This window comes from Canis lupus, chromosome 4 (assembly GCF_003254725.2).
Source record: "Canis lupus dingo isolate Sandy chromosome 4, ASM325472v2, whole genome shotgun sequence".
Taxonomy (NCBI): Eukaryota; Metazoa; Chordata; class Mammalia; order Carnivora; family Canidae; genus Canis; species Canis lupus.
In genome coordinates this window covers 20,474,771-20,500,486 of record NC_064246.1, presented here as the reverse complement: position 1 = coordinate 20,500,486, position 25,716 = coordinate 20,474,771, and the positions used below count along the sequence as shown (strand labels likewise).

At 40.7% G+C, this 25,716-nt stretch overlaps 1 protein-coding gene across 2 annotated transcripts; it reads right to left on the bottom strand.

Moving 5' to 3' along the window:
- Positions 1 to 25,710, bottom strand: DDX21 (DExD-box helicase 21). 2 transcript variants are annotated; one of them, XM_025434572.3, is made up of 15 exons: positions 25,519 to 25,710; positions 23,123 to 23,572; positions 20,814 to 20,889; positions 19,980 to 20,158; positions 18,226 to 18,343; positions 16,748 to 16,933; positions 15,661 to 15,806; positions 13,604 to 13,753; positions 13,063 to 13,224; positions 11,407 to 11,526; positions 9,736 to 9,809; positions 7,430 to 7,589; positions 6,490 to 6,624; positions 3,802 to 3,846; positions 1 to 2,743 (listed from the first exon to the last, which is right to left on the bottom strand). In XM_025434572.3, the coding sequence occupies exons 1-15, from the start codon at positions 25,603 to 25,605 to the stop codon at positions 2,474 to 2,476; spliced, it is 2,358 nt and encodes a 785-aa protein (XP_025290357.1). In that variant the 5' UTR covers positions 25,606 to 25,710; the 3' UTR covers positions 1 to 2,473. The 2 variants fall into 2 exon arrangements, with proteins under 2 accessions (XP_025290357.1, XP_025290358.1); XM_025434573.3 differs by lacking the exons at positions 23,123 to 23,572; positions 25,519 to 25,710 and adding an exon at positions 21,378 to 21,467.
- Between the last annotated feature and the right edge of the window lie 6 nt (positions 25,711 to 25,716).

Sequence of the window (25,716 nt, the reverse complement as noted above, 5' to 3'; positions counted from 1 at the left end):
TAGGAAATATTAATACCTTTATTCTGGCATAATGCAGTATTTTATATATTAACTCAATTTTACAGAAAAAGCATTTTATGTACAATTGTAAAGAAACTGCTGCACCGATAGCTCCAATGTAAATGGATTGTATTTTAAAAGTTCATGGAGTTTGTTACATTGGAAAATATTTTCTCCATAGAAAATAGTAAAAAGCACATTTCCCACACTAGTCTAACAACCCCATTAAAATCAAGTAATAGCTGGATGATGTATTTTTAAGTATGGTGTGAATTCTGGGATCCAGGAGAAACTTCAGCTTCATTTATTTGAAACAGCCATGTTTTCCTTGAAATTAAGTTGTATGAAGTGAAACTCCCATTAAATGCCTCCCCCCACCCTTGTTTTCTGCCAGATTATTTTTCTGTAGGCTAATCCACATCAAGGTTTTAATTGCTCCTTCCTAAAGGACAGGTAACGTGTCCTTTTAATCTGCTTGATAAGGAACCATTCCTATTCAAAGTAGGAAATATTTTGGTTGTTATTAAAATATGCTCAGTACTTGAGCAAAACCAGAATCTAAGACATTATTATCTACACAGCACATGAGTTGTCAGTCATCAAACACCCTCTCCTGAGTCCCTGTGGCTTGATGGGAAGCCATGAGGAGTGGGAGGAAAAGTGGTAAAATAGACAAGTGGATCATGAAAGAAAAGCCAAAAGAATTTCTGAAAACAGAGAAACATCCAGTCAGGAATGAAGGACAGACCTGAAGTCCAAACAGAGGAAGGACACATTGCCTCAAGCATCAAAGAATTGATCTGCTATTTGAACACCTTACTGCAAGGTCACAGGGTAAAAGGCAGTTAGATAAAAGACTCAATCCAGTGAGAAAAACCAGGGCTCAGAAAGATTTTAACTGTTCAAAAATAATCAAATGAAAACAAGACAGGCCATGTATATTAACTTCTCCTATCAGTGTATTCCCTGAGATTCCCAGTACAGAATTTCTAGGAACTAAGGCAAGAAAACAATGTCATTCTTATGCTCCTGCACCATGCAGAAGTTTGTCAGAGAAGTAATATTTGAGAACTCAGAGAGTTACCTGGCCAGGGGCAATATGAAGTTCTTCAGTTCCCTCAAAGCAACAACTTAAAATAACCATACAGAGACTGTCCTAAGCAGCTATAAAACCTTTTGATGGAATAGCAGTCTTACAGAAACAGATCCTACACCATGGCTACAGGAACTAGGACTCTGAGAAAACATACTGAATCATTCTACCTAAAACTCCAGTTTACGCATTAGAAGTTCATCTCTAGAAACATTAATAACCTGTTTTTACTGTGAAAAGAATGTTTTATCATGCATCTTTACTTGCTCCTCTCTTTGTTCTCAACAGAGATGCAGGTTTCCTTCTCACATGTGAAAAACATTTTCAGTGGGTTTCCTGACTCTTGTCAGCAATGCAAATCTCTGCCCCTGACCCCCTAATTCCTTCTTGGTAGATAATGTTAATCTTCCAATAGAAAGTGGAGTACATTATCATCAAGCACCTATTATTCAGCCTCCTTACTTACAAAGAAAGTTATGGGGACATCTTACACATCTGCAATTCCTTAAAGACACTTGCTTTCTATTAAAATACTTCTTTATACATAAATAGATAAAATCTGTGAATAATTCATGGAAGGATCCATCACCTTAAAAAGTTAAAAATGGGGATCCCTGGGTGGCGCAGCGGTTTAGCACCTGCCTTTGGCCCAGGGCGCGATCCTGGAGACCCGGGATCGAGTCCCACATCAGGCTCCCAGTGCATGGAGCCTGCTTGTGTCTCTGCCTCTCTCTCTCTCTGTGACTATCATAAATAAATAAAAATTAAAAAAAAAAGTTAAAAATGTATCAAAATGTACATAACAATGGCAAATCTATATAATGTCTCCATTTGTGTCACCATCCTCCAAACCTAGAGCATATGCTGCCATAAAATGTATTACCTCCCAGCTAAGTTTGAAACCTTGTTTCAAAACATTGCTCAGTACTAATTCTCAGGAGACATGTTATAGGACCACGTGAGTCACTGTTAGGCAGATGGCTGAGGAATGCTAATTACAGACCCAAGCCTGGACTGTGCAGAGTGCCTCTCCAGAGAACGCTATCTTCCCCATAGGTATTCAAGGAAGGACACTATTTAAGTATAAGGACAGATCAACTTAAAAAGTATGGGCAAAATCATGCTTGATTTTATCTTACAACCCACAGTGTATCAGAACAAAATTTAATGAATTCATACATCCTTTCAAAAGATAAACCTGATACAGAAGTAGCAATAGTTACAAATCATAATCATCGGATGAAATAATTTCCATGAAGCTTGTCTCTCTGGAAAGAGGTGGGGACAAGGCAAGTGGTCAGGAAGGAAACAGTGTGCTTTTAACCTTGCAGGAAAATCAGTGTTCAGTTCCATGTTACTGCATAAACTCTCCACTTCAAATTACTGCCCAAATGCTTTACTGAAACTCCTCTTCTGGCCTTTGTTTTGGAATCTGTTATTTTTGTTGCCACCTCTTGATCGCTGTCCTCTGAAGCTTCGATTTCCCTCCCGCTGTCCTCTAAAGCCTCGACTGCCTTCCCGCTGTCCCCGGGAGCCTCGACTGCCTTCCCGCTGTCCACGGAAGTTTCGATATCCTTCCCGAGGTCCTTCCAGCTCTGGTTGCTCTGTGGCCACGGAGAGCTGCCAGCGACGCGAATCATGCCATTTTTCCTGCAGAGAGATGGTTTTATTTTTACCTGCTCTGATTTTTTTTAAAGATTTTTAAATTTATTTATTCATGAGAGACACAGAGAGAGAGGCAGAGACACAGGCAGAGGGAGAAGTAGGCTCCATGCATGGACTTGATCCCGGGACTCCAAGATCATGCCCTGGGCCAAAGGCAGTGCTAAACCGCTGACCCACCCAGGGATCCCCACCTGCTCTGATTTTTATTGAATTTGGTTTAAAAAGGCAAGAGAAAGACCATTCTCTTGCCTTTTCTCTAAAGAAAAACCTGACTGATAACCCAAGTGTTTAAAAGGTCAGTGGTTAAAAATAACACAGCCCTCACGGCCCAAAAGCCAGTCATGGCAGTGCAACAAAGTAAGTTTCACTACAAGAAGTACCCTCATCACTGTATCATTTATTCAATTCAATTACTACAGGTTATCCACAGCTGTCGGGTAGTAAAATATGCAAATATACCATATACAAATCCATTCCTCACAGCAGTAGTGAATGAAGATAGAGCAATTTAAAAAAATGTCTATGTAAACCCCATACAATATACACAAAGAAAAAAAGCTAGATATTATTCACAACTCTAGAGAAAGGAAAGAAGGAAAACAGGCAGGCTGAGTAAGAAAACTATCAGAATAAAAAGACTAGGAGAAAAAAAAAAGACTGGTTAGGAGAAAAAAATACTAAAATTCATTAAATCTAATTGTCTTTTAGAAAAGGGACTAGAGCTGTTGTTTCCCTTTCGATTATTCTGTATTTTCAGTAATGAATACATTTCAAAGACTGATTATATTTACTTGCTTACTTACTTATTTTAAAGAAAGGGCATGAGCAGGGGGATGGGGAGGGGGAGAGGGAAGAGAGAGAATCCCAAACAAACTCGAGCTGAGGACAAAGCTCAACACGGGGCTTGACCCCGTGACCCCAACATCATGACTAAGTCAAATTCAAGACTCGGCTGCTCAACCAACTGAACCACCCAGGCACCCCAGTAGTGAACATTTTATAATTTAAATACGTTAATTTCAAAATCCAAGAGACAAGAATACCTGTATTTCTGTTAATGCTGCAGTAGGGACGTCGAAGCAAACCCCCTAGAAATCAAAACAAATGCAAGTTAACCCAGCCTTTCACCAAAGCCAGATGTGTACATTGAGTGATAGTCCCAAAGATCGAGGTATTGTATTAAAAATCAGAAACAAAAAGACTCCAGGTATTAACTTTAGACCAAGGCCAATACATTATGCCTCTCAAAAGCACAATACCAAAAACCTAAGGATATTTTTCCCCCTAAGGATATTTTTAAAAGGGATTCCAAAGGATTCAGAACTGACTAGAGATCATTCTTGGATAATTCCTTAAGTACCTATTAGCTACATTTTAGAGCTGAGGAAACAGGTTCAGAGAGGCTGACTTGTCACAGGATCCCAGCTCATAAGCAGGGCAGATTCTAAAAATCTGGTCAGAATGGCTCCAAAACCAATAGTTTATATTAGAAATACACTTCTTTCACAAGAGAAGTGTATAGTCATCACTATTCAAGATGACCTAACTAAAAGTAGAAAAAAAAATTTTTTTTAAGAGAGGGAGGGAAGGGGGAATGGGTGAAGGAAAGGGAGAGAGAATTGTAAGCAGTCCCCATGCCCAGCACGGAGCCCGATGTGGGGCTCCATCTCACAACCCTGAGATCATGACCTGAGCTGAAATCAAGAGTCGGACGCTTAACTGACTGAGCCACCCAGGCACCCCAAAATAAATGATCTTCTATTTTTTTTTAAAATTAGGTGTGCCTGGGTGGCTTAAGTCAGTTACTTGTCTGCCATCAGGTCACATCATGATCCCACGGTCCTGGGACCGAGCACTGCATCCAGCTCTCTGCTCAGCGGGGAGTCTGCTTCTCCTTCTCCCTGTCTGCTCTTCCCTTCCCTGCTCATGTTCTCCCTCTTAAAAAAAATAAATAATAAATAAACACTACAGTAACAGTGCCATCACCCCCAATTAAGGAAGTCCTGTTTCTTGGTTTGCACCAAGGTAGCTGAACTACCCCTGCAACAGACTCCTCTCCTCTGGCTGCTTTTACATAAAACATCTTATGAGGCTTACCTCATTTCCACCCAATAATTCACACAATTATAACCACAGGTAGCATCAGGTACTGATGGATTTTACAATTAATGGGAATCTTCATTCACATGTATTTTTTCCATTTATTTATTTATAATCTCTACACTCAACATGAGGCTTGTACACAGGACCCCAAGACAAAAGTTGCACGCTCTACCAACTAAGCCAGCCAGATGTCCCTTCATTCACATATAATACTAAGTATTTAACACCATGCCCTCACTGGAGCATAAAATACCTAGAATATAGTTTTTCCCCGTTAGTATATCATAGTGTTCTTGAGGCTCTTGGTCAGTAGCATGCACAGCAAGGTAAAAAAAATTTAACTGAATAAAGGCACATCCTAAGAACTCTGAAATCCAGATAAAGATGCTACCAACTCTACCACCTGGCCAGGGAAGCTTCACAGGGAAACTTAATGCCAGGTCAAGTCATAAAGGATAATGGGGGGAAAGAGAAAGAAAGCAAGGTGCACACGGCACTGCTGGAGCAGAGGGTACTGGCAGGGAGGAGGCAAGGATGAAACTCATAAAGGGAGCAGGAGCTAGTTCATGAGGACTCTTCTCCTGTGAAGAGAGAAGGCTGAGACTTTAACCCATACAGTATGTGGAGTTACTTAAGGAGGTCAACATAGACATGCAGTTAGTGGACAACAAATCTGATCTGGTTCATTAGGCCAGTGGTTCTCAAAATATAGTCCATGCACCCCTGGAAACCTGAGATCTTTTGGGGAGGTTCCACAAGGTCAAAACTATTTTCATAACATAAAATGTTAGGGGTCCTTTCCACTCTTGTTCTCTCATAAGCACACGGTGGAGTATACCAGACACTGAGTTACATGTGATGGCATCACTGCTCTCTGATGGCTAATGGAATAAGTTTAGGTTTTAGAACTCCAGGTTTAATTTCTGATATGGTAAATACTAATAGGTATCACTCACATAAACAAAAGCTTTTTGGTATCCCCAACATTTATTAAGAACGCAAAGGAATTATAAGACCAAAACGTTTCAGAACTGCTGTGCTTGTGTGTTCCGTTACCTGAGAGCAGGACTGGAAGAAAGAACACCAGGTTTGGAAGGCAAGATTTTAAATTTTGGGTTTAAATTAAAAGACTTTGGGGTTTTTTTTAAAGATTTATTTATTTATTCATAAGGGACACAGAGAAAGAGAGAGGCACAGACACAGGCAGAGACAGAGGAAGAAGCAGGCTCCATGTAGGGAGCCTGACGTGGGACTCGATCACACCATGGACTGAAGGCGGCACTAAACCCCTGAGCCACCCGGGCTACCCAAATTAAAAGACTTTGGATTTAATTTTGAACAATTTTAAGTTGCTCAATAACGCCACCTGGGCAGAAATTGTCGGGGAAGCAGCTAGATGTCCATGTCTGGCATTGTGTGCATAGTTCAGGGTAGAGATACAGATGGGGTAGTTGTCAGTGACTAAAGGGCAACTGAAGGTCATGGATGATGCCCAGAGAAGACTAAGTAGAGAGCAAAAAGTGCATCATCCCCACAGAACAGGGAGAAGCCTCCATTTGGAGTTTTATCATCCACATTAAACTACTGAACCAAAGCAAGGTCACAACAGAGGCCCCAGTATTCCTTACCTGCTTTCCTTTGAGAAAAACCATTCCTTTCACTTTGGAATCAATATCCTCTCCCAGCTGCTCTTTAAGTTCTTTCCAAGCATAACTAATGTTTGGCATTTCAATTGAGCATCGTAAGATCATGGTCACAAAGCCCTTACAGAAGAAGGAAGAATGAAATTAGTCTCAAACCTAACTGATAAAAAAATTACACTCATGTTTCTAAAATATTTCCAGAAAAGTTCTTCCTAAAAGCATATACTTCTTCCTTCACCTCCAACATATACACACAAATTAGGACAAGTAAAACTGGGGAACTCAGAATGAGATTGATGGATTGTGCCAATGTTAGTACCCCAGCTGTGATACTACAGTTTTGTAAGATGTTACCATTGGTGGAAACTGGGCAAAGTGTAAAAGGGATCTCTCGGTGTTAGCTCTTACAACCAAATGTAAACCCACTGGCTAATTGAATTTAAACAAACAAATGAACAACTATATATAAACCTACAATTACTTCAAAAGTTTCATTAAAAAAAAAGCATATACCTTCCTAAGTTTCTAGATATACTGGCTAAATATATCATATGCATTTATGTGTTTATACGGTTGGGGTTTTTTTTTTAGGATTAAAACTAGTAACCTATGATTCACATACCGTAACACCATTTTGAAGTATATAATTCAGGGGTTTTTAGTATATTCACAAGGTTTCAACCATCACCATTAAAATTCTGAAACACTTCATTACCCCAAAAAGAAACCATATACCTATTAGCACTCAATGTCATTCCCCCTCAATTGAGACACAGGATACTACGAACCTATTTTCTGTCTTAATGGGTTTTGTTTACATACATCTACCTTCACACAAAAGTTAAAGCAACTGGTAAGTCTAACTGAACCCTTTCAAATCCTGCTCAAACTCAAAATATGAAGTGTTAGAGTATGACAGCCTTACCGCATCTGAGTTGATCAGAGAGCGCTGGTCTACTGATGTGGCACCTGAAATATGGGCCAAGGCTGCTGCCAGGGCTTCCACGGCTCCTTTCTCCTCTATTAGTTTCTCCGCTGACTGCTTGAAATGACTAATGGCAGTGGGAGGCACAGAATCCAAAAGCCTATGGTGTGATTGAGTATACTTGTTAGGAGAAAGGACAGAAGTGTACAGATTGCATTTTCAGGGCAAGAGCATCTCAAGATAAATCGCTAACTTTCAAATATTTCATATACCTAACATCATTTTGATGCAATGGATACAATCATCACACATTTCTGTAAAAATAAATCCATTCCTCTGATTGCATCTAATTTGATTTTACTGTCAAATAAAAAAAGTTTCATCCCAAGAAAACAACAGAATGAATATCAAGATGTTCACCACAATATTATTTATGATAAAGATAAAATCTTTTAAAAAAAAAGAAAAGAAAAAGAAAAAACCACAGCTATTTCCATTCTAAAATAAAAGGAAAAAGGACTTCCCTATCTGCTTAAAAATGATATGGACTTTTTATGAAAATACACATTGGTTAGGGAGTCACTATTATCTTGTTGATAATAAATGTCACTTCTTCAAAAGAGGTCATCCAGGACAAGGATGAACAAGGCCACATGAGGCAGCCTCTTTTGGAAGGGCTGCCCCTCTAGAGGACATCTCTCATACCCCACCAGCTTGTCTTTTCTCCTGCCTGGCCACCTAACCCCAAATTGCCTTAACTGGTGTCATAGAGAACTCTGTCTACAGAATACTTAAAGCCAGCCATGCTAAAATAAATTTGAAAATTATTTTCCTTTGGAGAACTTTCTTGAGCTATTAATTAATATCCTAATATCCAGCATTTCCTCTGATCATAGACCACCCCCCCATTTCTGCACCCAGCAAAGAGCCCAATGCTTAAACTCACAACCCTGAGATCAAGACCCAAGCTTTGGGATCCCTGGGTGGCGCAGCGGTTTGGCGCCTGCCTTTGGCCCAGGGCGCGATCCTGGAGACCCGGGATCGAATCCCACGTCGGGCTCCCGGTGCATGGAGCCTGTTTCTCCCTCTGCCTGTGTCTCTGCCTCTCTCTCTCTCTCTGTGACTATCATGAATAAATAAATAAAATCTTTAAAAAAAAAAAAAAAAAAAAAAAAAAAAAAAAAGACCCAAGCTTTGATCAAGAGTTGGCTGCTTAATCAGCTGAGCCACCTAGGTGTCCCCACCCTTATTTTTTAAAAAATAAGTATTACACATATTTATTTATTTTTTTAAAGAAAAATTTTAAAAACTTTATTTATTTATTCATGAGAGACACAGAGAGAGGCAGAGACATAGGCAGAGGGAGAAGCAGGCCCCATACAGGGAGCCTGATGTGGGACTCAGTCCTGGGACTCCAAGATCATGCCCTAAGTCAAAGGCAGGCATCCAATCTCTGAGCCACCCAAGTGTCCTGCATTACACATATTTATAACAATTATGGAAAACAGTCTAGAACTGACGCTCAGACTCAGTGGTTCTTAAGCAGGGGAGGTAGGTCACCTCTTGGAAATCTTGGGAAAATAATCCAGGACCTTCCTGGTTTCGTAATACTAATCCCATTCTCACCCCCCGGAATACAATGCATAGCCAGAGATGCTGAACTACCCTTCCCCAATGTCAGTAGCACTTCCAGTGACAAACACTGCTACTTCACCTAATCTTCACCCTCTAGAAATAATTTAAAGAAATGATCAACTCATTCCTAACAGCTGGGGGACTAGACTGAGGACAATGTAGAATATAATCTGTGACTCTCTAATCAATTTTCACATGAGAAGCACCCACACCATGTCTAAGATATGATTCCTTAAAATGCCCAAGGCAGGCTAAATTATTAATAATGGACAGTGGTTTCCTCTGGTGAACAGGATTGGGTAGGAATGAGTGTGGGCAGCCCGGGTAGCGCCGCCTTTGGCCCAGGGCATGACCCTGGAGACCCGGGAACGAGTCCCACGTTGGGCTCCCTGCATGGAGCCTGCTTCTCCCTCTGCCTGTGTCTTTGCCCCTCTCTGTCTCTCATAAATAAATAAATAAAATCTTAAAAAAAAAAATGAGTACAAATTAGGATTTTAATTTTTACTTCAGCACAGTATTTTCATAACAAGTAAGTTATAAATCACTTAAAATAATAAATAAGATTCAGAAAAAAAAAAAAGATTCAGAAGACCAAATCTCTTAACTACACGAAGTCAGGCAATAAATGGAACAAGCACTACAACAGACTACAGCGGCAGCAGGAAACATACCTGATGGCATCTTTGCTGGAAGCTTTTATGATCTCTGTTGCAGATGGGACACCTATTCGTTTAAATTTAATTCCCTACAAGAAAATGAGCCAGTTTAATATACAATGTGGTCATTAACTGTTTTCATTGAGATTAAATCTTCTAATTTTTTTAATATTATGAAACATACTTATTACACATTTGAAAGATTAAAAAAAAAAGAAAAAGATAAACTATTTTAGAATGGTTCTAGATTTATGGAAAAGGTACAAAGATACTACACAGTTCCTGTATGTTTATGTACTGAGTTTCCCTATTATTACCTCTATGGTACATCGGTCATAGCTAAGAAATCAACACACTACTATTAACTGAATTCTAGAGTTCATTCAAATTCCACTAGTTTTTGTACTAATATCCTTTTTCTGTTCCAGTGACAACATCACATTGAGTTATCATGCATTCTTAGTCCCCTCCGATCTGTGGCAGTTTCTGCCTTTCCTTGTTTTTCATGACCTTGTCAGACTTAAGGAGTACTGGTCAGGTATTTTGTAAAAATTCTGTCCCTTACTGTGAGGCTATCAGGTTTTTTGCATGCTTAGACTGAGATTATGGGCTTGGGGGAAGAAAACCAGAGGTATGTCTCATCACATCGTTCTTAAGGCATTTGTTGGGATCCCTGGGTGGCGCAGCGGTTTGGCGCCTGCCTTTGGCCCAGGGCGCGATCCTGGAGACCTGGGATCGAATCCCACATCGGGCTCCCGGTGCTTGGAGCCTGCTTCTCCCTCTGCCTGTGTCTCTGCCTCTCTCTTTCTCTCCGTGTGACTATCATGAATAAATAAATTAAAAAAATAAATAAATAAAAAATAAGGCATTTGTTTATCACTGATGTTAACCACATCTAACCAGGCAGTGCTTGCCTGCATTCTGCACTACATGTAAAGTGCCCCCTCCTTCTCCTTAAGCAAGTCACCAAGTATAGTCAGCTCAAGGGGAAGGGGAGAAATTAATCTGTCAGAAAAACCCATGTTCTCTCTCCCATCCTAAATTTATTTATTTTTTTTTTAAGATTGGTTTATTTATTTGAGGGAGAGAGAATCCCGAAGCTGACTCCCAGCTGAGTGTGTAGCCCAACACAGGGCTCGATCCCAGGACCCTGAGATCATGACCTAAGCCAAAATCACAAGTCAGCTCCTTAACCCACTGAGCATCCCAAAACACCCCTATTATTTTGGTTTTTAAGCAATTCCTATAACCCTCGATCTATGTTAAAAATATATGGGGTGGGGCACGGGTGACTTCAGTCGGTTAAGTGGCTGCTTCTGGCTCAGATCATGATCCTGGGGTCCTGGAATTGAGCCCCACATCAGGCCTCCTGCTCAGCAGTGAGTCTGCTTCTCCTTTTGCCCCTCAACCCAATCATGTTCTCATGTCTCACTCTCTCTCAAATAAATAAAACCTTAAAAAATATATGAGAAAACAAAACCACCGCTTTCAAATGCAAACTTATTTCAAACTGGACTTGATATTGTAGGACAATGTATAAAATAATATGTATCTAACAAGCTTTCGATTATGGCCACATACTAGAAATAAATACAATTTAAAGTTAATAAAAATTGAATTATAAAAAACAAAGACTGAGTTTAGAACTCAATATTTGCAGAATGAAGGCTAAGAAAACAATTTTACCGCTTTTTGCTCCACTTGTGCTAACTGATACTCCTCCTTGTGCTGATAAAAGCAGATGCAAATCCCTGTCCTTCCAGCTCTGCCCGTCCTCCCAGAGCGATGAATATAGGACTCCACATCCTATGGAAATAAAATACATGAGTGACACAAACAAAGGACACAAAGACCTGAGTGGTGTATGCACAGGCAGGTGTGGTGGTTATATTATATACCAGAGTATGAAGTTCCCTAGCATTTCTAAAATAACGAACGGTGACAATTTTTAAAACTCTCTAGAATAGTGGTCCCCATCCAATTATTCAAAAAGCATCATCTAAATAGTGCTGTGTTACAGAGGCACATATGTAATTTCAATCTCCAATTTTCTAGTAACCCACTAAAAAACAAAAATTTAAATTAATGATATATTTTTAAACTCAATACATCTAAAAGTTGTATCACCTCAATATGCTACCTATATGAAACAGCTGATCACTAACATATTTTACATTTTTTTTAAAAGGCGTTTATTTCTTTTTTTTTCAAGTTTTTTTTTTTAATTTTTATTTATTTATGATAGTCACAGAGAGAGAGAGAGAGGCAGAGACACAGGCAGAGGGAGAAGCAGGCTCCATGCAACGGGAGCCTGATGTGGGATTCGATCCCGGGTCTCCAGGATCACGCCCTGGGCCAAAGGCAGGCGCCAAACCGCTGCGCCACCCAGGGATCCCCATATTTTACATTTTTTGGTAAGGCTTCCAAATCTAGTGTACATAATAGAAAGTTTAAAATTATTATTATTATTTTTAAAGATTTATTTATTTATGATAGAGAGAGAAGCAGAGACACAGGCAGAGGGAGAAGCAGGCTCCATGCCGGGAGCCCGATGCGGGACTCGATCCCGGGACTCCAGGATCGTGCCCTGGGCCAAAGGCAGGCACCAAACCGCTGAGCCACCCAGGGATCCCCTTATTTTTAAAAATCCAATGTTTATTTTATACCTAGAGTACACGTGTTGATTCAGACTACTTCCAGTGCTTGACAGCTACACATGGCTGTGGCCATCGTATTGGACAGCACAGTTTTACAGGACCCTTTAAAGAGCTGGTGCCTTCATAGTAATCAGGTATTTTTTCTATCATTATAAACAACCTTCTAATCCTGAAGGATCTGCCAATTTGTGGGGGTCCTCACATTTGAAGCAACGGGAACAGAACAAGATCTTTTATACCAACTTTTATTCACATGAAGCACTGTCCACACCACATAACCTATGCTTCAGGCCCTCCCTAAGACATTCCCATCACCCTCAAACCCAAGCAATTTTAAACACAGAGACTATCTTTTCTATATCCTCTAGCTCATGAGTTTATCCCACCCTGACCCTGCCTCAGTCCCCCCAATCTTCAAAGTCCACTTCGCAGTTATCCTACCTACATGAGCTTATCAAATCTCCCTCCAACCAGAAATAATCCTCCCAACCTCTGGACACTGACCACACTTCCACTCAGTTCTGAAGGAAGGACCTCAGAAGAGGTTTGTTTTTAAAATCACATGTAGCATTCCCAGCACTCAAGAGATACTTATTACTAACCACAGGAAGTAAACAATACAACTTCCCATTTGTTTTAGTAGTCAAAACAAACAATAAGATGAAACATAATATAGAATACTTACCTTTGGTGGAGAACTCTGTATCACCAGATCAACCTCAGGGATGTCTAACCCACGAGCAGCAACATTAGTTGCAACCAAAACTCCAAAATCACCATTTCTAAAACCTTTCAGAGTGATTTCTCTCTGCTTCTGAGGAATATCTCCATGCAATGACTGGGCATCCTGCCAAAGAAATAAACTGGCTTAAGATACCAACAATACAGGTACTTTTCATATCACCCATAAGACCTGTAAAGACATTTCTATTTTGTGATACTCCCACTGAAAATAAAGCAGAGGGAAAACTATGTGCCTTACATCGATAAATCTCAAATTTTTTCTTACTCCTTGGTCATTAAATCAATGTCCAGCTATACTTACTGGGTAAAGATCACCAGACAAGAGTGATCAAACCTACTGCATCAGGATAGCCTTGGGTTTGGGTCACCCTTCCCTCATCTGTGAGAGGAGACTGACAGATCAGGGGAGCTCTCACAGGGAAACGGGGTCTATCAGTTGGAAGAGGCTCCCTCCCTATAGGAAAGGGAGGGCAAGGACCAACCTGCCTTATGGACACATTCTGTGACAACTCCTGGGCTTCTTTCTTGGTTTCGCAGAAGATAATGGTACGCCCATGAAAACCACTATATACTCGGATCACATCCCCAATAACTGCTGCCCTTTGAGTCCAGTGGCACTTGATAGCCAGGTGCTTATGAGAGGGAAAAAAAAAAGATGTATTTAGTAAAACCTACCTGAAACCTGAAATCATCTGCTCAAAACTACTAGTGTTAGAAGCAATTGTTTAAGCCTAACTAGAGCAGACCACTGCCACCGCTGTGTAGAGAAAAAAAAAACAAACCTAAACCATTAAAGCAGAGAGCTGTCTCTCTCTCTCAAATTAATAAGCCTTTTTAAATTTTATTTATGCATGAGTGATGGAAAGAGAGAGACGGGGGGGGGGGGGGGGAAGGTGTGCAGAGACACAGGCAGAGGGAGAAGCAGACTCCCCACACAAGCCCAATGTAGGACCTGATTCCAGGACCCCGGGATCACGCCCTGAGCCAAAGGCAGATGCTCAATTGCTAAGCCACCCAGGTGTCCCTAATAAGTCTTTTAAAAAGTTGTGGGACACCTAGGTGGCACAACTGGTTAATAGTCCAATTCTCGGTTTTAGCTCAGGTCATGATCTCAGGATTGTGAGATCAAGCTCCACATCTAGCTCAGTACTCAGTGTGAAGTCTGCTTAAGACTCTCTCTCCCTCTGTGCCCCCTTCCCGCCCCCACACATGCTTCCTCTCTCTAAAATAAACAAATCTTGGGCAGCCCCAGTGGCTCAGCAGTTTAGTGCCACCTTCAGCCAGGGGCGGGATCCTGGAGACCCGGGATCGAGTCCCATGCTGGGCTCCCTAGATGGAGCCTGCTTCTCCCTCTTCCTGTGTCTCTGCCTCTCTCTCCCTCTCTATCATACATAAATAAAATATTTAAAAAATAAATCTTAAAAAAAAAAAAAGGGGATCCCTGGGTGGCGCAGCGGTTTGGCGCCTGCCTTTGGCCCAGGGCGCGATCCTGGAGACCCGGGATCGAATCCCACATCGGGCTCCCGGTGCTTGGAGCCTGCTTCTCCCTCTGCCTGTGTCTCTGCCTCTCTCTCTCTGTGACTATCATGAATAAATAAATAAAATCTTAAAAAAAAAAAAAAAAAAAAAGTAGGGAGCTATTGTTCCCCTTTCTCTGGTTCCTCGATTTCCTTCTTTCCTCCCTCCCTCCCTCTCTCCCTTCTTCCTTCTCTCCTTCCTGCTTTCTTTTGTTTTTTAAAATGCCCAGCATGGAGCCCAATGCAGGGCCTGAACCCACAACTTTGAGATTTAACCCAAGACAAGATCAAGAGTTGGATGCTCCAGACACCTGGATAGCCTGGATGGCTCAGAGGTTAAGCGCCTGCCTTCAGCTCAGGGTGTGATTCTGGAGTCCAGGGATGGAGTCCTGCATTTGGGACCCCTACATGGAGCCTACCTCTCCCTCTGTGTCCCTCATGAATAAATAAATTAAATATTAAAAAAAAAAAAGAGTCGGATGCTCAACCCACTGAGCCACCCAGGCATCCCTCGTTCCTCTATTTTCTGAACCAACCAGGAAAATGAAGAAAAAGAAACATCATCTCTTCATTCCTACAGGACACCAAGGAACTGACAAGAGAAAAATTTCTGAATGTTTCATCCTTTCACCCACTTAAAAATGCAATTAGTCAGCCTGCAGGTCTGTTTCTTGGTAAAAGGAATTCTATGTGCTAGAACCTAACATGAAAATGGCTTCAACACAAAGTACTAGATTCCTCTGCTGCTCTCAAAGTATTTAAATTCTAGGCATAACTTCTTCCGACTTACATAATTCAGACAGAGATTCCAAAAGATTTTGAAATCAGACTACCAGATAATGAAATTTAGAAAACACAGATACTATACAACTCAAATAAAAATAGATCTTTACTTGGCCCTTCACATGGATCATGGATTTAGTATTTATCCATAAAAAGTGTATATTTACCAGTCTTAATCAGACAGGGAAAACACGACATACAATTTTTTACTAATTCTAGCAGCTGAATGAATCATTTACCTCCACGGTTATTGCCGTTTTCTGGGTCTTTTTACCAATCAGGTCCACCTGTTCATATGTAGATTTCATGTATTTCTTAGCAACATTATATACCCAATGAGGGCAAGTTGCAGAAAAAAGCAATGTTTGGGGATTGTCTTCTGAATCTTTGGGGGAAAAAAAGTCAGTATGAATAACCCAAATAAGCCTACACAGTACTCCACATCACCCAGTTCTTCCAGGGTCCAACAGCATGCTACAGCAACAATGTGAGGCCAAGCCAGGCACTTATGACACAAAAATGAAAGACAGAGATTCCCAATGGGCAAAGAAATACTACCCTAAGTAATTTATGTGAAGGAGATCACTAAGCAAGTAACCTATGATAACACCAGAACAGATTCTATACTCCTCTATACTCATTTCCTCAGTCTCTTGAGTTTAGGATTTCAGTCTATTCATTCTTTGAGGTCAGGTACTGAAAAGCTCCCCAACCCTCATGTTTTATAAAGTTTGCTCTTTGAAGAATACTGCATTTTCATGTATTTCAAATGGTGGTTTGAGTAGATAGAACTCTTTTGGAGAGAAATTAACAATGTACATTGAGAAACATGAACTATTTATACCTTTTAACTCAGTAATTTTATTTCGGGACATCTATCCTAAAGTATAAATTCCAAATACTGACGTGTGAAGGAAACTTTCTGCATAAAAATGTTTCTAAGCAGAATTATTAAATTACCTAAAAATTAAAATACACAGATGGAATTAAATCATAGCACAATCTCTTCAGTGTTATGCCAAATTGTTGCATAGCAAGATTAAAATTAACACATACACACATGCTCAATAGTACAGAGTCAGGAAAAAAGAGATCCAAAGCAAAGCACATCAAGCTGGAAGAATATGAGATTTTTCTTCTCTTACTTTCCCAAATTTTCCCCATTACAATTATGTGATAAATCATGATTTTTAAAAAAGAAAGTTAAGTCTTCCTAAATAAAATAAGTCACCCCCTGATATAAGGCTTCATTTAGCTCTGAGAAGACTACATAGTCACCACTCTTCCTCTAATCCCTTCCATCAGTTCCTTGAATTTGGAGCTTACCTTTTTTGTATGCCACACTTAAAATCTCTTCCACTTGATCAGCAAACCCCATATCTAACATCTGGTCAACTTCATCCAAGACAACATGCTTAAGTTTGGTGAGATCTAGCTTGCCATTCTGAAGGTGGTCTTTGATACGACCTGGGGTCCCAACCAGGATATCAATCCCATTCCGCATACGTTCAACTGTAAACAAAATCAATGATAAGACAGGCTGAGTTTTTAAGTCCTTTTATTAGTCTGGGGTATCCATTAAATACATTTTTATTCTAAAATATTTATTAACCACAAGCACAAGGTAATATGCTAACTACCAAAAATAAAGATATTCAAGGCATTCCTTAATCTAGTGGGAAGAACAGGTAAGAAATGACAGCCCAGTGTATTATGTGACATTAAGAGAAAAATGCGCCAGTGGGGGACAGAACCACCAGGAAAGAAATGCCTTTCTTGGTGGTGGAAAGTGTCAAGGTTTCACAAAGTGGAAAAGAGAATCTTAAAAGAATAAGAACTTTATATAAGGTAAGCAGGTATGGAGAGAACGAGACCAGGAAAAAGGGCAAGTATTCCGAGGTGTAGAGATGTTCAGGAAAACGGAGTCCAGTATAACAAGGTAAAGGGATAATGATGCAGCTTTTTACTGAATTACCCTTGCAGTCTAGGGTTCGTACTGGACACTCTATGTACATTATCCAATTCAATCCTCACAACACCCCTGGCGGGGGGAGTTTAGTAACCTTGGAAATCAAGCAGCTTGAACTTAAAATCACACTGTGAGCAGAGTTCAGATTCAAACATACTTTTCTGATGTCAAAGCCTAGTTCATTCAACCAAAGCTGAAAAGACATAATTAGAAGCCTTGCATGCCAATGCCAACATTTTTATTTTTTAAAGCCTTAAATCCAAAAAAAAAAAAAAAAAAAAAAAGAAAAGCCTTAAATCCTTTCCCAAATTACATATCTGCTCTCATAATAAAGTTTCAAGGTCTTGAACTGGTAAGTAATGGAATCCTACAGGATTCCAGTAGGGACTTGCATTTGGCTCTTAGGCCCAGAGAAAAGGCGGCCCACTGGTAGCAAGAAAGAAAGACTCCAAAAGAGGCAGATCCATCATCCTTGACAAAGAATAACTCTGAATCATGACTTTCTAGTGCCAAAAGCCCAAATGGACTCTATCCTCTCAGATTCAGTAAGAGATCTTTGTAGCCTTTAGGTAAACAGAGCAGTAATACAAAAATCCGAGTAACTCTATATAGGATTTGATACACATCATCATGTAGGACCATATTCTTGACCATCTATAAACAATAACGACAAAAGAAAACCACAATAAATGATTAAACAATCCTAAAAAAATTTTTTTTAATTAAAAAATAAATGACTAAACACGGTAAAATCAGATTTCAAGGCCAGAGAAATCTAACCAGAGCATCCAGTAATAGCTGGCATTTTCCTTCCCTCATTTTTGGAGTTACTTACTTTGACCTCCATAGGGAGTTCCACCATAAAAACAAGCCACCGCCAGCTTTCTTGTGATGTCACTGAAGTCTCTGCTTACTTGATTTGCCAACTCCCTCGTGGGTGCAAGAACCAGTACCTGAAAAGGAAAAACTAATCACTGAATTCAAAGTATTATGCAGTATTTGTTTCTTAACAAAATTGGAATTCACCAGAAGGCTCAACTCATCTTAACAAGTATTTTCAAAATATCTATTATATGCTTTGCAACCTACTTGGTGTGAAGAATCAGATATAATAATACAGTCCCTAACAAACCTACTCAGAAATTTGTGATCCTACCAATCATAAAAAAGTAGGGCCAAAACATGTGGTGCTCCAGGAGGGCTCACAGAGTAGGCCAGAGGAACTGGGGAGTTTCCTGGAGCCACTACTACCTAAATAGCAAAATAGCATTCTAAGAAGCAACAACTTGAGCAAGGAGTAACACTGCTGATAACATTAGCTAATCTTTGAGCTTTCACTGTCTCAGGCTCTACTAAATGTTTACTATGCATTGTTCTCGTTTAATTCTCACAAGTGGGATCCCTGGGTGGCGCAGCGGTTTAGCGCCTGCCTTTGGCCCAGGGCGCGATCCTGGAGACCCGGGATCGAATCCCACGTCAGGCTCCCAGTGCATGGAGCCTGCTTCTCCCTCTGCCTGTGTCTCTGCCTCTCTCTCTCTCTCTCTCATGAATAAATAAATTAAAAATCTTTAAAAAACAAAAAAAAACAAAATAATTCTCACAAGTTATTCACCCACCTATAATAAACACACAATTTTGAACCAAAAGGCTAAGAAGCAAAGCAAACCTGGATTTAAATTCAGACAGTTGGGTTCTGAAACCAAGGGACTGAACCTCTACACTAAATTGAAAGTAGAACAAAGACAAATTAAGGCAGGACCAACCAACGTGGTGAGGGGCTTTATATCCCAGAGCAGTCTGAGTTTGACCCAACAGGATATTTATTTAACAGAAAGGACTATAGGTCCTTAAGTAAAGTAACAACATGAAACATGTATGATTTAAGAACATTCATTGATTCATCAGATACATTCATCCAATGGATATTTACTAAATATCCACTATGTGCCAGGCTGGAATAATTCCAAGTGCTAAAATAATCCATTTGTTTAATGCTGCATTTGTTTACAGCAATAAACAATGAATTACTGAGGGAGGAGTATGGACATTGAAAGGCCAGTAAACAAGTGAGGTGGGGCCAGAAAGATGACACGATGACAACACAGGTATGTCAGTGAATTTAAGGTTTGTCAAATGCCAGGTTCTCCAGAAATGAATGAACCCAATATGCACAATCTTGACAAGGAAGCTTGGTCTCTTCATCTCTGAGTACCCCTCCTTCTACTTATGCATCTCTACTAAAACTGTTCTCTCCACCTAGGTAAAAATGGTCAGAGATACTTCATCAAACCTGTAAGCCCCAGGGACATCTAATGGTTTGAAGGGAACACAATGGGCATTAATACAGGTGATCACAACCACTGAGTGGATTATCATATTTAAACTTACAGGGTTTGTGGCCAATACTCTTAAAAGAATAATCCTACTTTAATTTCAAATAAAGATCTGTAATACATATCAAAAAGAAAAAAAAAGGCTCTAAGGAGAACCCACTAAAAAAACGATAGTATATGATGTAAACAATGCCTAAGAGATGTTTTGCTCCTATGCAGATATGGAGCTCTTAAGCTCTGTGTTAAAGACAATTACCTGAGGGGCACGACCTCTTTTCCTGTCTTGCAGTTCTCCCTGGAGCTTCACAATCAAAGGGATGGCAAAGGAGAATGTCTTCCCAGTTCCTGTCCGCGCCTGTGCAATTAAGTCCTTTCCACTATAGACATGGTAAAATGTCTTTGCTTGTATAGGAAACAGGAAGGTCACCCCACGGGCTGTGAACAAATTAACCATGTTATCTGGTAATGCAGTTCTTAACATCCCAGCCATGCTTCCGGTCCTGCGGAATTGAGGAATTCTACCTTCCAGTCAGTATCTACAAAGTCAGGTTGTAATGTATTCTAGTAGTGAAGAATGTGCTTGACTGAAAGTTATCAACAAACTTTAAAGCACCAAATTATGGTAAATATTATTTAAGACTTTAGTCACTTGTCATGAAATCTCATCCACAGGTCAACTGAAGCACCCAAATGAGGTGCTTTGCAGTTCAGACCATGCCACACTTGCTTCAGAAAATACCTACTCAAGCATCTGTGACTACCTAGTTCATTCACAGGGACACTGCTAGGCTGAGTTCTGAGTCAGGTTTGTACCGTTAAGAAATGCCTTACAAGAGGGCAAGGATAAAAAAGAAAATACGAACATGGCATGAAACAGTGCAATCAGTCCTCACACTTCTGAATACACATATTGGTTTGAATAAAATTGAATCACCTACTTAAGAGGCAGCAAAGCCATCACTAGTACAGTCCTGTACTGTATACATGGATCTATTATATGGTTGCATATACTGTCCTTTATCTCAACAAAAACAGTGGAGTGCTTCCAAATAAATATTCTAACATTATACAGTACTTCCAAAAATATTACCTTTGAGAAGTTTAATAGTCTCTTCAGATATGGGAAAATTAGAGAAAGCTCCTTCTTTCTGTTCCACAGGTATTTCCTATCAAGTAAAGGGCCACAGAAAGAAATTAGAAACTTCACCCTTACAGGTAATCATAGAGAAGCCTTCTGAGAAAGAAACAAAAGAACCAATTCTAAAACATCTCTTCTAAATCAACCAAAAATAGAAGATCCGAAAAGGAAATATACCATAATCACCTATAAAACTCTACCAAGAGAAAAATCTGTAGCAAATATATACCATACATATACTATGTGTGGCTAGTGAAGGCAGATTCAGTGTCAACTAAGAACTATTCTGTTGCCATCGCATAGACCTACAATATACAGTAGTCCCTCCTTATCCAAAAGGGATTTGTTCTAAGACCCCCAGTGGGTACCTGAAACCACAGATAGTATGGAGCCTATTTATTGGTTTTTTTTTTTTTTTTTTTACCTACACATATATATTCAAGATAAGTTTTTAAGTTAGGCACCATAAGAAACTAACAACAACAATAACAAAATAGAACAACTGTAACAATATACCATAATAAAAATTATGTGAATGTGGTCTTTCTCTCAAAACATCTTCCTGTTCTGCATTCACCCTTCTTGGGATGATGTGAACTGATAAAATGCCTAGGTGAGTTGAATGACATAGGCATTGTGATGCAGTGGCAGGCTACTATTAACCTTCTGACAGTGTGTCAGGAGGAGAATCATCTGCTCCTGAACATGGTTGACAGAGGGTAACTGGAACCCTGGAAAGCAAAACATCAGATCGGGGGGGACTACTGTATTGCTGAAAGGTCACTAACCCTTTTCCACCCAGTCACATCTTTCACATATATCCACAGAAAATAAGAAACAAACATTTAACACAAAGTGGTCACTGTGGCATCATTCTAAAGTGAAAAATCTAGGGACGCCTAGGTGGCTCAGGGGTTGAGCATCTGCCTTTGGCTTGCGTCGTGATCCCATGATCCCATGGTCCCATGATCGAGTTCCACATTGGGCTCCCTGCATGGAGCCTGCTTCTCCCTCTGCCTGTCTCTGCCTCTCGCTTTCTGTGCCTCTCATAGATAAATAAATATTAAAAAAAAAAAAGTAAAAAATCTAAATGTCCAACAGAGGAAATAAGTGAATTTCTAAACATTTATATGATGGATTGTGGAACCATTAAAAATATTTAACATTTATTTTTTTTAAAAGATTTTATTTATTTCTTTATTCATGAAAGACATACACAGAGAGAGGCAGAAGCAGACAGAGGGAGAAGCAGGCTCCCCGTGGGGAGCCCAATATGGGACTTGATCCCGGGACCACGGGACCACCGCCCTGAGCCAAAGTAAGACGCTCAACCGCTGAACCACCCAGGCGTTCCCCTAACATTTTTTTTTTTTAAAGATTTTATTTATTTATTCATGAGCAATACTGTGAGAGAGGCAGAGGAGAAGCAGGCTCCTGGCAGGGAACCTGATGCACAACTTGATACAGGGGCTCAAAGGCGGATACTCAACGACTGAGCCACCCAGTGTCCCAATATTTAACATTTAAAATTGGGGGGGGGGGGGGATGTGGGTGGCTCAGTCGGTTAAGTACCTGCCTTCGGCTCAGGTCATGATCTCAAGGTCCTAGGATCAAGCTCCACATCACACTCCTGCTCAGTGAGGAATCTGCTTCTTCCTCTGCCCCCTCCTTGTGTTCTTTTTTTAAAAATAAATAAAATCTCTTAAAAAATAAAAGTGGGGATAAAGAGGAGCTTGAGTGGCTCAGTCTGTTAGTGTCCGACTCCTGGTTTTAGCTTAAGTCATGATCTCAGGGTCATGAGTCTGAACCCTGCATCGGGCTCTGCATTCAGTGTGGAGTCTACTTCAAATTTTCTCTCTCAGGTAGCCCCGGTGGCGCAGCGGTTTAGCGCCCCCTGCAGCCCAGGGTGTGATCCTGGAGACCCGGGATCAAGTCCCACATCGGGATCCTTGCATGGAGCCTGCTTCTCCCTCTGCCTGTGTCTCTGCCTCTCTCTCTCTCTCTGTTTCTCATGAATAAATAAATAAATAAATCTTTAAAAATTTTCTCTCTCCCTCTCCTTCTGCCCCTCTCCACCAGTAGTGTACACACACTCTAAAAATAAATAAAATCATATATATATATATGGAGATCAAGAGTCACATGCTCTATTGACTGAGCCAGGCATCCTCTCCCACTTTTAAATACCAGTAGCAATTAGCTACTTATTTATCTGAAACAACAATAAAAACTACATTCTATACATTAAAATACAACTTTACCTGCTCTAACTCACTGCTACTTTCTTCCCCTAGGGTTTCACTGGTGTTAGAGACAAGTCCAGAATGAGGGAATCCATTCTTCAGTTTGGGGCTTTTCTCTCCAATTTCTCCATTCATTTCCTTTTCTTTCTTCATCTTCTTGGGCTTAGGAGCACTTATCTCTTCTTCAGAAGGTTCTTCACTTTTTATTACTTTTTTTGTTTTAGGAGAAACAACTTTCTTTTCAAAGGACTCCTTTGTTTTTTTCACACTTTTGGTTTTAGGAGAAATTATGTCATCCTGAGATGGCTCCTCTTTCTTTTTTGCCTTTTTAGATTTAGGAGAATTCATGTCAACCTCATTAGACTCAGCTTTCTTTTTAACTTTTTTAGCTTTAGGGGAAGGAATTTCTTCTTTTACTTCTGTTGCCTCTTCAGTCTTAATAGATTTTGGTTTCTCCTTTCTACCTTTCTAAAAAAAATTAAAGAAAATACAAACTACTGAGTAAAGCAAGTTTACATTTGTATGACACATCAATGTTGGATTATTTAAAGATCACATAATTTTGAACACAATTGGGGGGCATTTTTCAACATCTGTACTTTCACCTTATAATAAATCAAAACACTATGCACCATTTCTTAGCTATATGGACTTAAGTACCGTTATATCAATAATTTCATCAGCTTATAAGAGAACGCAACGCCTCTTGGTATCTATTCAAATTGTTAGTTGAAAAAGTTGTAAAAAAAAAAAAAAAAAAAGTTGTAAAATAAAACTTTCATAGGGGATTTAGAGTGGCTCATGGGATGCTCCAAAAGACTCTAAACCACATATGTATGACTATAGAAAGAGATCAAGTAGTTTAATTCTAATAGAGTAATAAGGTCATATATGTCCACAGATGGACGATGTTAAGCAGATTTCTTTCTCTGCCAGAATTCCTGTACAGGTAAAACAGTGATTCATAATATCTGTCTTGGCTATTGACAAGTGCAAATTAATTTTTACAAAGACACTTTACGAACCAAAAATCTATAAACCCCCACAATCTATCACCCCATGTGTAAAAAAGATGTATCTAATTTAAGGGGGGGGGGGGGAAGCACATTACAAGGAAATGGAATGGGTGAAATCTCAAAATCAAAACTCCAAACCCAACCCAACCAACCCAACCCAGGGCTATGGCTCCTACCTGAAATGTCTGACCTTTTCCAACTTTTCATATACTGAAAGTTAATTAATATTACCGAAACCAAGTAGACAGGTGTTGTAGCCTCTGTTAAAACCTCTCTGAAATGCCAATTCCAGAACTATGGAGATTATATTTAGCTGAAATCTGCCTCTCTGAACCTTCAGGCCCTGCTTCTGCTCTCAAGTCATGAGTGACGCTAATCTTTCCCGAATGATCACCTTTCAGCTATCAGAAAAATAATCTAGTCTCCCCACAAGACTCCGGTTCTTTCATCCCTTCGTTCCACCGAGTAAGAGAGGATATCCTAACCCGGTGGTCTCCTCTGGAATGTGATTGGGTTTGGCCATGTCCCTCTTCACTTGAGCATCCCACAACTGAATACCTTCACTGATGTGGAGCAGGTAAGCCAGGACCACTTCCTCCCCACCTGTAAGGACAAGTCTGTGCTCCCTCGGCTTCCTACAATGCCAAAATATTGCTGTTGTAAAAGCTCCGCATCAAAAAGACTCATACACAGCAAAGGAAAGGAAATTCTAAGTCATGCACAACAGGAATTCAGGGACAATTTTTGTTCTCACCGAGTGATCTTGGAACAGAGACTCGGTCACAAGTTAAATCACTAAGGAAGTAACAGTAAAGAGGCAGACCGCTATCAAGGCAACGTAAGACCCCTACACACCGCCGACCCTCTATCAAAAAGATGCTGTACACTCGGCACAACAACGCATCTTTTCACCTTTCCACGGGAAATCTACTCAGTAGACGTTAAGCCGAATACTTCATCTTCTTAAGGCTGCTCACCGGCAAACAAGTTGTACTTCCTTACTACTAAAGTGTCACTCAGAGGTATCGCCAGTCTATTCTGAAGCTTCGGTCCCTACCTGACCTGACAACTCCCTCCGCACACGCTCACACCCGGAGTTAGCGAGCCAGCAACGTGGGGCCCGAGCATGAGCATCCAAATGCGCACCGGGCGCGCGGCGCCCAGACTCCCGGGCCACGTGGGAGGCGCTCACCCCAGCTCCGGCCCGCCTGCGCCGCTCGTGCGCCCACCGCCCGCCGAGAGCACGGGTTCCTGGCACCCTCCCGGTCGAACCCCACACCGGGACCCGCACACGCCGCGTCCGCGGGCGCGCCACCGCCGCCCAGCCGAGCACCCCACCCCGCTCCCGTATCCCGCTCCCCTCGGCGCCCCGGGTCGTCCCTCGGCCCTCGGCGGCACCTTCTCATTCTGCTTCCGCGGTGTCTCCACTTCTTCCATGGCGGTCTCGGAGTCCAAACCCGCGTCACTAAGGAGTTTCCCCGGCATTGTTCACCTCAAGCAATTCGGGCCGACCGGTCAGGTCCACCGCGTGGAGAGGAAGAGACTGTACTCCCCGTTTAGACCACCCACTTTCGTCACTTCCGGTAGCAAGGCGGT